At 60.5% G+C, this 13,439-nt stretch overlaps 1 protein-coding gene across 6 annotated transcripts in view; it reads left to right on the forward strand.

Moving 5' to 3' along the window:
* HSPG2 (heparan sulfate proteoglycan 2) overlaps positions 1-13,439 on the forward strand; it is a 119,904-nt gene that overhangs the window by 22,777 nt on the left and 83,688 nt on the right. For 5 of the 6 annotated variants that reach the window (XM_061568129.1, XM_061568127.1, XM_061568130.1 and 2 more), the window contains 14 exons: positions 614-813; positions 3,064-3,211; positions 3,650-3,777; positions 4,019-4,105; positions 4,522-4,574; positions 5,071-5,141; positions 6,193-6,333; positions 6,960-7,139; positions 7,680-7,865; positions 8,241-8,359; positions 8,751-8,862; positions 10,307-10,420; positions 12,088-12,206; positions 12,364-12,450. In XM_061568129.1, coding sequence (XP_061424113.1) covers positions 614-813; positions 3,064-3,211; positions 3,650-3,777; positions 4,019-4,105; positions 4,522-4,574; positions 5,071-5,141; positions 6,193-6,333; positions 6,960-7,139; positions 7,680-7,865; positions 8,241-8,359; positions 8,751-8,862; positions 10,307-10,420; positions 12,088-12,206; positions 12,364-12,450 — 1,745 coding nt within the window. The remainder of the gene's footprint in view (positions 1-613; positions 814-3,063; positions 3,212-3,649; positions 3,778-4,018; positions 4,106-4,521; positions 4,575-5,070; positions 5,142-6,192; positions 6,334-6,959; positions 7,140-7,679; positions 7,866-8,240; positions 8,360-8,750; positions 8,863-10,306; positions 10,421-12,087; positions 12,207-12,363; positions 12,451-13,439) is intronic. The other variant, XM_061568131.1, reaches the window with a different exon arrangement.

Below are 13,439 nucleotides of genomic sequence, written 5' to 3' on the forward strand. Positions count from 1 at the left end.
TCGGCAGCAGGGAGGCGCGGTGGTCACGCTCGCGCCTCGCAGCTAGGAGGGCCTGGGTTCCATTCCCGACTCGGGCGCCTTCCCGTGCGGGATTTGTCTGCGTTAACGGTTGTCGGTGTCGATGTTTGTCGACGTGCTGCTGGTGTGTGTTGACGCGTGTTGATGTCTGCTCATGTTTGTCTACGTGCTGCTCATTTCTCTTGACGCGTGATGATGTCTGCTCATGTTTGTCGACGTGCTGCTGATGTGTGTCTGCCTCTCGATGTCTCTCGATGTTTGTCAGTGTCTCATGTGTGTCGACGCGCGTCTCGATGTCGACGCGTGTCTCGGTGTCTCGTTTCGTGTCTGCGTGTCGCGGTGTCTGGGTGTCTTGGTGTCTGGGTGTCTCGGTGCGTGTATCAGTGTCTCTGTGTCTCGATGAGTGTCATGGTGTCTGCGTGTCGCGGTGTCTGGGTGTCTGCGTGTCGATGCGTCTGGGTATCTGCATGTCACGGTGTCTGCGTGTCGCGGTGTCTGGGTGTCTGCGTGTCGATGCGTCTGGGTGTCTGCGTGTCACGGTGTCTGGGTGTCTGCTCTGCGAGTCGACGTCTCTGGGTGGCATGCGCTGGTGCAGGAGAACTGGCAGCACGAGAGTAGCGGTCGCGCCGTCACGCGGGAGGAGCTGCTCATGACGCTCGTGAACCTGGAGGGGATCCTCATCAAGACCGTGTACGACGACAAGATGGTGAGCGTGGGCCTGGCCGACATCGCCATGGACACGGCCATCACCACCACCACGAGCCTGGGCCCCGCATACGCCGTCGAGGAGTGCAGGTGGAGCATGCCAGACACAGCACGGACACCGCACGGACACCGCACGGATACAGTACGGACACAGCACGGACACAGCACGGACACCGCACGGACACCGCACGGATACAGCACGGATACAGCACGGACACAGCACGGATACAGCACAGATACAGCACGGATACAGCACGGATACAGCACGGATACAGCACAGATACAGCACGGATACAGCACGGACACAGCACGGACACAGCACGGACACCGCACGGATACAGCACGGATACAGCACGGACACAGCACGGATACAGCACGGACACAGCACGGACACCGCACGGACACAGCACGGATACAGCACAGATACAGCACGGACACCGCACGGACACCGCACGGATACAGTACGGACACAGCACGGACACAGCACGGACACCGCACGGACACAGCACGGACACAGCACGGATACAGCACGGACACAGCACGGATACAGCACGGACACAGCACGGACACAGCACGGACACAGCACGGACACAGCACGGACACCGCACGGACACAGCACGGACACCGCACGGACACAGCACGGACACCGCATGGACACCGCACGGACACAGCACGGATACAGCACGGACACCGCACGGACACCGCATGGACACAGCACGGACACCGCACGGACACAGCACGGACACCGCATGGACACAGCATGGACACAGCACGGACACAGCACGGACACAGCACGGACACCGCATGGACACAGCACGGACACAGCACGGACACCGCATGGACACAGCACGGACACAGCACGGACACAGCATGGATACCGCACGGATACAGCACGGACACAGCACGGACACAGCACGGACACAGCATGGATACCGCACGGATACATCACGGATACAGCACGGACACCGCACGGACACAGCATGGATACCGCACGGATACAGCACGGACACAGCACGGACACAGCACGGACACAGCACGGACACCGCACGGACACAGCACGAGACACCGCACGGACACAGCACGGACACAGCACGGACACCGCACGGACACAGCACGGACACATCACGGATACAGCACGGATACAGCACGGACACCGCACGGACACAGCATGGATACCGCACGGATACAGCACGGACACCGCACGGACACAGCACGGACACCGCACGGACACAGCACGGACACAGCACGGACACAGCACGGACACATCACGGATACAGCACGGATACAGCACGGACACAGCATGGATACCGCACGGATACAGCACGGACACAGCACGGACACAGCACGGACACAGCACGGACACCGCACGGACACAGCACGAGACACAGCACGGACACAGCACGAGACACAGCACGGACACAGCACGGATACAGCACGAACACCGCATGGACACAGCACGAACACCGCACGGACACAGCACGAGACACAGCACGGACACAGCACGGATACAGCACGAACACCGCACGGACACAGCACGGACACCGCACGGACACCGCACGGACACAGCACAGACACAGCACGGACACAGCACGGACACAGCACGGACACAGCTGACACCATGGAAACCACAACTCGGCATTAAACGAGTACCTGGTGCTGTGCGTAAAGATCAGCAACTGGGGAGACAAAGGTGGCCGGGTGTCGTGCTGGCCACACCACCTCTCTGGCATAGTGCTCACTCGCAGCACGTGACTTGCTGATTCATGTTACCCAGGAAAGAGAGAGGACGGACTGCACACAGGGAGGCGAACACAGTCGGGGCGAGCGAACCCAGACGCGTTTGTTTGTTCACCCGGGAAAGCCTCGCCGAGTCTCAAGGCTCGCTCTCAGGAGGGTCCTGCCAGCTTTCCAGCCAGTAGTAGGCGGGGTGGGGGGGGGGGGGGCGCGTTGTTGCCCTCGTGTGACCCCGTACAGCCTTTACAGCCTGTTCAGGCTATACGGGAGATCATTGTCTTTGTGCATGTGTGTAAACGCGTGTATGTGTGTGTGTGTACGTGTGTGTGTACGTGTACGTGTGTGTGTACGTGTGTGTGTACGTGTGTGTGTACGTGTACGTGTGTGTGTACGTGGTGTGTGTGTACGTAATGTGTGTGTGTGTACGTGTACGTGTGTGTGTACGTGTACGTGTGTGTGTACGTGTACGTGTATGTGTGTGTGTACGTGTGTGTGTACGTGTGTGTGTGTACGTGTGTGTGTACGTGTGTGTGTACGTGTACGTGTGTGTGTACGTGTGTGTGTGTACGTGTGTGTGTGTACGTGTGTGTGTACGTGTGTATGCAGGTGCCCCCCGGGTTACACGGGCCTATCGTGCGAGCAGTGCGCTCCGGGATTTTCGCGGGTCCACTCTGGCCTTTACCTGGGAACCTGCGCCGGCTGCAGCTGCCACGGCCACGGGACCGCGTGTGACGAGCACACGGGCGAGTGTCTGGTGAGCGGCACCCGGCGACACGCTCACTCGCTCGCACACACACACACACGCTCGTACACACACACACACGCTCGCTCGTACACACACACACGCCCGCTCGTACACACACACACATGCTCACTCGTACACACACACGCTCGCTCGTACACACACACGCGCTTGTTCGTACCCATACAGGCAGGTTCAGTAGACTCCTGCGCAGACACAAGGTCGCTTATGCACCCGCTGACACGCATACACACAAACTATACGCTCCCCCGTAGAGCCCTTAACAGACTATTGGAGCAAGTGTTGGCGAGCACCTGTGAAGGCCCACGAAGGGGCCGTGAGGCCACAAGGTCACTCGCACACTCACGCGCCTCCCACGTGTCTCCCCCCCCCCGTGCCCCCCCCCCCGTGCCCCCCCCCCGTGCCCCCCCCTTCCGTGCCCCCCGGTAGAGCTGCCAGCACAACACGGAGGGGGCGCGCTGCGAGCGGTGCCGTGCGGGCTTCGTGGGGGACGCCACGCGCGGGACCCCCGCCGACTGCCAGCCGTGCCCCTGCCCCTTCACGGGGCCCCCCAACCAGTGCGCGCATACACGCACACGAATGCACACACACGCATACACGCACGCACGTGTGCGCACACAAGCGTATAAACAATGACTAGACACACACGCACTCAAATCTCACACGCACACTCGCACACTCACGTGACAAAGATCCGCCGTGTGAAAGTATATATGTTGAACTTCGTGGTGGAGCGTGGTGGAGCACGGTGGAGCGTGGATCGCCGTTGATGGTGGTGGGTCGTGTGGCCCCGTGCAGGTTCTCCCAGACGTGCTTCCTGGACAGCGACGGGCGCCCGACGTGCGACGCCTGCGCCCAGGGATACGTGGGGAGGCGTTGCGACCGGTGCGTGTCGCTCGCTCACCCACACACAGATAAAGATCCCCCGTGTAGCCTCAAGCAGACTGTCAGGGCAAGGGCCGTTAGCGGGCACCTACGAAGGCCGCCACGGCAGGGGGCGGTGTGGCCTGGCGCTGCGCCCGACCACCTTTGTCTTCCCAGTGCTGACGTTTACACGCCACACCGAGTGCTCATTGAATGCATTTTCGTTATAGGGGAGGCCCAGGACGGGTTTGTGATGATTGCCGCTGATGTCAGCCGATGCGGGAATCGAACAGAGATGGCCGGGTTATTGTAGGGGCAGTGCGCTAACCATTGCGCCACCCCTCCATGCACGCACGGACGGAGATGTCTGGGGCGCTGTATGGGGCGATGACCCCAACGTGATCCCCCCTCCCCTCTTCCCTCCCCCTCTCCTCTAGCTGCGCGCCCGGCTACGAGGGAAACCCGACGTCGCACGGCGGGACCTGCCAGAGTGAGTGACAGCACTCGAGACACGGGGGGCGGGGGTGTATGGGGGGCCTGGGATATATGGGAATGCTGAGACGTGGGGATATGGGGACACGGGGGTGTATGGGGGACCTGGGATATATGGGAATGCTGGGACGTGGGGATACACATCTTATTTTCTTTGGAACTGCTTTTTGTGTTTAGCTTGTTGTCCTTACCCCCGCACCTCCGATTAGCACGGTTGGCTATGTACAGTGCAAAAGAAGTTCAATCGACATATGAAGACACGGGGACATGGAGACGTGGGGACGTGGGGACGTGGTCACGTGGGGACGTGGTGACGTGGGGTCACGATGACGCTGACACAGGGTGCGGACGCCAGCCCTCTGACCTCCGTTATCCCCAACGGCTGACGTCAGCCTTCCCGCCGACCCCTGAGATCTCTCCAACCTCTTACCTCTGCGTTGCCCCTGCCCCCTCACCCCTGCCCTGACCTCTGACCCCTGCTATGTGCCTCCTAGGGGAGGAGGGTCATTGTGACCGCCGGGGCAGCCTCTCTCTGCAGCCCATCGGAGGGCAGTGTCTTTGCAAGGTGAGTCGGTGATGTCGTCCCTCGGTTCCGTCTCCGCATGGGCGGTGCCTTGATGATGACGACGACGATGATTCCAATGATGACGATGACGAAGATGATGACAACGATGGCGCAACCGCAGCTCCGCGCGTCAGACAATCCGGGGGCTGAGCCTCGCTGGGCACTCAGCGAGCCTCTCTGCTTGGGACCTCTGAAGAGTTTCGCGGGCATCGCCAGAAGCGGTGGCGATCACACCCAGTGGATTTCTCTTCAGCATCTGTAGGAGTAACTCAGTGCCTTGCTAGAACTTGTAGGTAATCGCTCGGTCAGTGCGGCACGGGCTGACGATCACTCGGTGGGGTTTCTCTTCAGGAGCTAGAGGAGTGACTCAGCGCCATGCTAGAACTTGTGCATTTCTGCTTATCTCCTCCAATGCAGATTTGGCTGATGACGCATCCACAGGCCTAAAGCGGTGCCGACGGTGATGGAAATAAAACGAAATAATTGTTTTTATTTACCAGCTACAGCCCACTGAGCTATGTAGCTCTTTTCCATAAGCGTCCTGGCCACAAATGATAGCTCAACGAAGTGGCCTATCATCATCATCACGTGGAATTGTATAGCAGCCAAAATCCTATAAACGTGTGATGTTGATTCTAAATGTGGAGGGAAAAACTGGAGGACCCAGAGAACAATCCACACAGCCACAGGGAGAGAGACACTAGAAACTCCAAATATACAGGTGTTAGGGTCGGGGTCGAACCCACGTCATCCCGCATACCAGGCAAGGTAATTAACATCTCCTTGCCCCCGAGGGTGCGGACCGCAGGGGAGGGGGCGGCGCCGGACGGAACGTCTTCAGGAGCCCGCCCTGAGCGCGCACGTTCAGGATCTGCTTGGCGGTGTCGGGTGGCGGAGGGTCTCGGCGACACAAATTTTGTGTTTATTGCAGCACCGTCCTCTTTCTACCGCCCCCTGCCTCCCTCCCTCCCTCCCCCATCCCCCATACCGCCCCCCGCCCCCCCACTGTCCCCCCATCCTCCCGCCCCTGCCTCTCTCCCCCGTCCCCCAGCCGCACGTGGTAGGGTCCCGCTGTGACGAGTGTGAGGCCGGAGCGTTCCATCTGAGCGACACGGGGCCCAACGGCTGCCTCAGCTGCTTCTGCATGGGCCTCACGCGGCAATGCACCAGCTCCACCTGGAGCCGCGACGTGGTGAGGGCGGGGGGGGGGGGGCACCTTGTTGAGGTCGTGGTGGGGGTGGGGGGGTGCTGCGCTGGGGGGGGGGGGCGAGTTGCGAGGTGAGCGTGGGGGGGGCGGTCAGCACGCCGCGCTACGAACCCAGCGACCGGAGTTCGCTTCCCGCTCACAGCCACCGACACCGGTGGTGGTTGTCTGAACCGGTCCTAGGCTTCCCCTAGGTCGACTCAGCCTTAAATGAGTACCTGTGTGTGTGTTGAATTTCTTTCGCACCGTGCTAATCGGAGGTGCGGGAGTCGGACAACAAACTAAACACAAAAAGCAGTACCTGGTGCGGTGTCTACAAAGGCGGCCGGGCGTGGTGGTGGCCACCCACCCCCTCATGTGCCATGCTGGCCTTCATAGGTGCTTGCCAGCAGCATTTGCCCAAGCGGTTTCTTAACGCCATATGGGGGACCTATGTCTTTGTTGTCCATGTGTGCCCAGGTTTGCCCAGCGCCACACGTGTTTAGACACCCTCAGATATGCCCAGGTGTGCCCAGGTGTGGTTAGACATCCACAGGTGTGCTCAGGTGTGGTTAGACACCCTCAGGCGTGCCACTAACTTCCTCTGCCCGCTCCCCCTCCCCCCTGGCTGGCAGGTGCGAGCGGACTTCTCGGCGAGGGAGCAGCCGCTGTACCAGCTGACGGAGCTGGCCAGCGGGCGCACCTTCCGCGACGAGCTGGTGTTCCGCGGCGACGCCATCTTTGTCTACAGCTTCAACACGCTGCCTGCGACGCCGCTCTACTGGGCGCTGCCCGACCGCTTCCGCGGGGACAAGGTGGGCGAGGGCAGGGCGAGGGCAGAGTGAGGGCAGCAGCTGGCACGTGGCCGCTCTCACCACCCCCACCCCCTCTACGTGGGCAATGGGAGGCCGGAGGGCGGGGGGGGGGTGGCCGCGTGGCCAATGTGTGTGTGTGCCCACGTGTGTGTGTGTGTGTGCCCACGTGTGTGTGTGTGCGTGCCCGCGTGGGGAGCGGTGGTACAGCGGTTAGCGCAACGCGCTACGAACCCGGTGGCCCAGTTTCGATTCCCGCTCATGGCCAACGCCGGTGATGATTATCTGAACCGGTCCTGGGCCTCCCCGAGATCGGCCCAGTACCCAGCGTGGTGCGTGAACATTAGCAATGGGGAGACAAAATGCGGCCGCGCGTGGTGCTGGCCCCACCACCACCACCACCACCTCGTCGGTGCTCCGTGGCGGCCTTCACACTCGTCACTCTAGCGGCACCTGGCCCAGTACGGGGGAGGTGGGGGGCGGCATCTTTGCTTTCGGTGTCACCGAGCGCGTCCGTGTGCGTGCGTCTCCCCGCGCCCGCAGGTGACGGCATACGGAGGGGAGCTGCGCGTCACCGTGCGCTACGAGGCATCCCCCGGAGCGACGCCACACGCCACGCCGTCGCTGGCGGACGTGCTGCTGCAGGGCAACGACATCTCGCTGGAGCACCGCCTCAACGCACCGCCACAGCCTGGGGCCTCCACGCCGCTGCGCATCCCCATGCGGGAGGTAAGGGGGAGCTGTCATACCGACCCCCACCACCAACACCCCCCACGCCCACCACCACCCCCCCACCACCACCACCACTCCCGTGGGTTTTCTCCGTCGTGCTTCGGCTTCCTCCTGCCTCTCTGGACACTTACTGATTGGACGGCAGCACCGCATACGTAGAGGACGGCAGAGCTTGGGGGTGGGGTAATTGATAGTGACGCTGGATCCTCACTGTCCCGTGGCGCCTCCGAGTCATCCTTTCTGTCTCTCTGCGAGAGCGAGCAGCGAGCATCACGCAGATGCGGCACAGCATTACAAACCGACACTATATATCGTTATCATCATTATTGTTGTTGTTGTAACGCTACCTTGTGCCGTGTGCCCGTTCCCCAGACATCATGGCGACGGGCGGACGGGCAGCCCTGCTCGCGCGAGCACCTGCTCATGGCGCTCGCAGACGTCGCCGTCCTGCTCGTCCGGGCCACCTACACCGACAACACGCGCCAGGCTAGGTCCACGCCGCACCTCCTCACAACACACCCACTTCTACTACTCACAGCCCCTGGCTATGCAAATCTAGGGTCTCTATGCAAGTATATGGGTCTCTATGTGAGTCTATGGATCTCTTTGTGAGTCTGTGGGCCTCTGTGTGAGTCTGTGGATCTCTTGTGCGAGTCTATGGGTCTCTATGTGAGTCTGTGGGTCTCTATGTAAGTCTTTGGGTCTCTGCGTTAGTCTATAGATGTTCACCAGGCTACTCCTGAAGCCATCCACTGGCTCAGCCACCAATCTCTACCTGACAACAGAAACACTGCCGATGAACTCACTGTGATCCTCTGACCCCATGACCCCATGACCTTTGCTCCCCATACCGCCCTCCCCCACCCTCCCATGTGACCGCAGCATCAAGGACATGACCATGGACGTTGCCGTTCCCATGGAGACGGGGCTGGGCCGTGCCTACGAGGTGGAGGAGTGCATCTGCCCCACCGGCTACCGCGGAACTTCCTGTCAGGTGACTTCCCCTCTGTCTCCATCACGTGATGGTGGCTATAGTGGGCGGGGTGGGATGCAGGGGGGGCGTTGGAGGGTGGGGTGGGGGGGTTGAGAACATCATTCCGGTACATCTTTTTCCACTCCCACAACTGAACAGAGCCAGCACGTGGCCCCCATGGCACGGGTTGTTTTCCACTGGCAAGCCATGCCAGGAACAAATCGCGCTCCACCAGCCTCACGAGAAGACATCTCAATCTGGCTCGGGGGCCAAGCAGGGCCAGGGGCGGTGCTAATGACGTGTTTAATGCAACTGGCACGAGTCGTTAACTCTCGCGCGATGTCACCGCTTCACCCAAGCTCGTCTGCGCTCGTTCACCACGCGCGTGACGTCAGCGGTGCGGCTCGGGACTGTGCTGTGGAAAAACAGCAGCCTTCCGAGCCGCACCTGCGGCCGGTTTCGGCATGGCTCAGGCACGGTTCTGGTTGCGCGGTGGAAAACTTCCGTGGGTGGCCTCGTGGGAGAGCAACGGGAAGATTCTCAGAGCTGCCCGTCCAGGTGCTGTCGCTGGAGAATGGCCGCTGACTGGGCCTGCCCTGCCGCTCCCTCTTGACGCTAATTAACCCGTGAACTGTGAGCCGCATGTCACCATGCCGACCGGCGCTGGCCTCCCTAACAGATGCGACGACGTCGCCGTAGCGCCGAGCGCGGTAACAGCGTCTGGCCTGCCGCTCGCGCGTTAACATGTCGGTGTGAGAGTGATGTTCGCATGTCTTAACCTGTGACCCCTAACCTGTGACCCCTCCCCCTCAGTTGACCTGTGACCCCCCCTCTCCTGACTCCACCAGTTTGCTGCCCATAACCCCCCCGCCCACCCCACCCTCCCCCTCCCTCCTCCCACGCACGGTGCTCTGCGAGTCCGGGTCACGACCCCCAGCATAGTTCACTCCACGTTTTTTTACCCGAACTCCCGGACACCACAGTCCGTGAGCCCATGGCAGACGTCCAATTTCAGCAGCAGCTCCTGAGCCAACAAAACTCCCGTAAAGTCGGCACACATTTCTAATCAGTCGGCCGTCACGTAGCTGACTCTTAACTGGCCGTATAATTTCCGTCGTCGAGAGAGGGGACGACTCGGAGGGGACAACGAGGAGGAACCACGGACGAGCGGGGAGGCAGCGGCAGCAGCCACGCTGCGAGCCGGCACTAACAAATGGCCAAGCTCTGCGGTCCTCTGTATATGTCAAGGTGTTGTCGGCAAATTAAAGAGCATTTGCATGTGCAGGCGGGGGTAGCGTAGCGGAAAAAGAAAACGTGGAGCGGAGCGCGCGTGGGGGTTTCCGGACCGGGGGCCTCGTGGCGCGACCCCTAACAGAGCCTCGCCCCTCCTCACTGCCCACCCCTCCCCCCCTAACCCCCGCTTGCCTCCCTCGCTGCGTGCCGTGGCGCCCGCGGCGCGGGACAGGACTGCGCTTTTGGCTTTACGCGCTCCGAGGTCGGCCTGTACCTGGGCATGTGCGTGCGCTGCGACTGCCAGGGCCACTCCAACGACTGTGACACGCAGTCTGGCCTCTGCCTGGTACGTATGGGGCCGGGTGGGGCCCACGCGGGGGCGGAAATGGGGGGCGGCCTGGCGGGTTCGCGATCGTTGTCGGGGTCAGCGTCGGGACAAAGCTCACTCTGTCTGTTGTTGTTGTATCCTCAAATCTTGTAACTCAATTTGTACCCACTTCCCAATGTGGTATCGACTGAAAACTTGGTATACTTATGTGATACTGATGACAATACTATATTATATCATAAAAAAATTAAGAATATATATTTTTAAACATTATTTTCTATATATTGTTTCGACTTCGGTCTAATTGTCCACGCTCATCTGACGTTGGCTGTAAATCACCACGGTGTCCTACGTTATGGCAAGCTTCGTGGCCACTTCCTGGAGTCGTGGAGTTCTTCCATTACTCGTACGGTACATGTCATTAAAGTGTGTTTTTAAAAAAGTTTTTTTAAATATGACTTATTACTTGTGTGTTATCGATGTCGAACTCGGGCTGAAGATGTCGATGCACCAGCGCTGTCCGTCCATCAGTCTGTCCTGTATGTGACGTGGGGGGGGGGGGGTCACGGTGACTCTCGTAACGACGGACCAATTGGCACGAGGCTCCAGCGCGAGGTTGTGTCGTTCGTGGGGAACTCGGCCAGGGGAATCCAGACCGCGTCGACCGCAGCTCTGCCCAAAACACCCAGGGCCAAACGCCACCTTGGCCAGACAGCTGCCACGTGTCGCCGGCTGCCGCGCTGCTAAATTCAATTCTGTCGAAGCCCAAAGATGCGCCTCAGTCACCCGCTGCAGAATCCGCGCATGAACGTGGTTGTTCCCGACCGGTTTATTTGCCGATGGGTGAATCGCCCTTTTATCTGTTCATGTCTCCTGGCATGGGCAAGCGTACAGAGAGCCATACCAAGAGGCAGGCAGGCATACGGACAGACAGAGGCAGAGAGAGGCGGACAAAGATATACGCGGACAGACAAATAGACGGGGCCACAGAGAGAGACACGGATAGCGAGAACGACAAAGGCGGAGGGAGGGAGATCGAGAAAGATGCGCAGACAGACGGAGCCAGGGGCAGAAACACTTATAGCGAGACAGACAGACAGACAGATTCACAGAGACAGCGCTTCCAGCATGAGGCCACCTTGCTGGATGGTAATAATATACAATAATTATAATAATAGCAGTCATGGTAGTGATGGTAACCATGGTAATCATGGTAATTATGGTAACGATCGTGGTGATGGTGGTGGCAGTGAAAGTGATGGTGGTGACGATAGTAATGATGGAATGGTGACGGTGATGGTAGTGATGATCGCGATGGTGATGGTAATGATGATGGTGATGGTAGTGGGTATCGTAATAATGGTAACGATGATGGTAATGGTAGCGATGGTAGTGACTATGATGGTAGCAATGGTAGTGACGATGATGGTGATCCTATGTGTGTTTCACATGTCCCCGTGTAACCCGTATTTGCCCGTGGCCCCTTGTGTCCCCCCCACGTGTCCCTACGTGTCCCCGTGTGTACCCCCCCCACCCCCGCGTGTCCCCCCACGTGTCCCTCCACGTGTCCCCCGTATCTCCCCCCGCGTCTCCCCGCGTCTCCCCGCGCGTGTCCCCGCGTGTCCCTTCCATGTCCCCCCGCATGTCTCCCCCCCCCCCCTGCCCCGGCACGTCTCCACACCCAGAGCTGCCAGCACAACACTGACGGGCCGCGGTGCGACCGCTGCAAGCCGGGCTTCTACGGAGACCCGTCCACGGGGGGCCCCGACGCCTGCAGACCCTGCCCCTGCCCCCCCATCGGACAGTACGCCCCCCCCCCCCCACAGCACCTCCCCGCACCCCTCCCCACCCCCCCAGCGATCCCCCCCTGCTCCCTCCCGGCATCGCTCACAACACCCGCGTAGCTCGCGTGGGCGGAGGGTAAAATGCGGAACTCCCCTGTGGCCCCCGCGTGCGCGCAGGAGCCCGGGGTCATGCTACCGAGACTCGGACGGGCAGGCAACCTGCACCACTTGCCCACCAGGACACACCGGCCGCTTCTGTGACAGGTACGGCATTTGCCGGCGTATCTAATGCAGGCACCCACACACCCACACACCCACACACCCACACACCCACACACCCACACACCCACACACCCACACACCCACACCCCCACACACCCACACACCCACACCCCCACACACCCACACACCAGCTCTATCTCATACAGAGACCCACGTACCCCCCACGTCTGTGCCCCCACTGCCTTCACCAACCTGGCAGTGATCACCACGCAGGCGTAGGGTCAAACATTCTCAGACCACCATTGTTCAGAACGCAATGACCAGCGTGAAGTACGGTCAAAGAAACCCCCACGACCCACGCGCTGCGGGGAGGACCTCATTCAGCAGTGGATTGACTAAAGGGGGTGGGGGGCTGTGCCACCCACCTCCTCGTGTGCCATGCCGACCTTCATAGGTGCCACTTGCTAACAGCACTTGCCCCACCAGTCTGTAAAAGGCTACACGGGGGATCTTTGTCTTTGGTGTCTTATCCACCACCCGGGGAAGAGTCGCCGATTTCCGATCCTCCCTTTGTCCGGAAGGGTCCCCGCGGTGGGACGTTTGGGCAGCGGTGCTCGTGGGTAATTTCTGTTGCATTGTGGGAGGAAACTGGAGGAACGCGCGCTGGCTCTAACTGCTGCTTGAAGCTTCGTGCCTGGTCCACGCGTAGCGAGTGTTACAGGGCGACACTGGGGAGGGGGGAGGGGGTGATGCTTATTGGGGGGGGGGCGACTTTCGCTCCCAAGCGTCGCCCGTTTAAACCGCCGATTTCACTCCGACCATCGCCGAAGCATCCGGAGAAGTCTGCGGAAAACTTTTCCGCGACAGACGGAGCAACGCGTGACGTCGCCTTCGTTGACGTGAGCCGCAATCGACGGGCGCGGAGCTATCGAGCGTGCAGGTGGTGCAAATGCAATGGGACGAAGATGGGGGGGTGGGATGCTGGTGGGCGGAAATTTGGCAGGGGCAGCCCCAACCTCTCATTCCTTGCG

The sequence above is a fragment of the Lethenteron reissneri genome, chromosome 40, assembly GCF_015708825.2.
Source record: "Lethenteron reissneri isolate LAM-NWPU_2019-01 chromosome 40, ASM1570882v1, whole genome shotgun sequence".
Lineage (NCBI taxonomy): Eukaryota > Metazoa > Chordata > Hyperoartia > Petromyzontiformes > Petromyzontidae > Lethenteron > Lethenteron reissneri.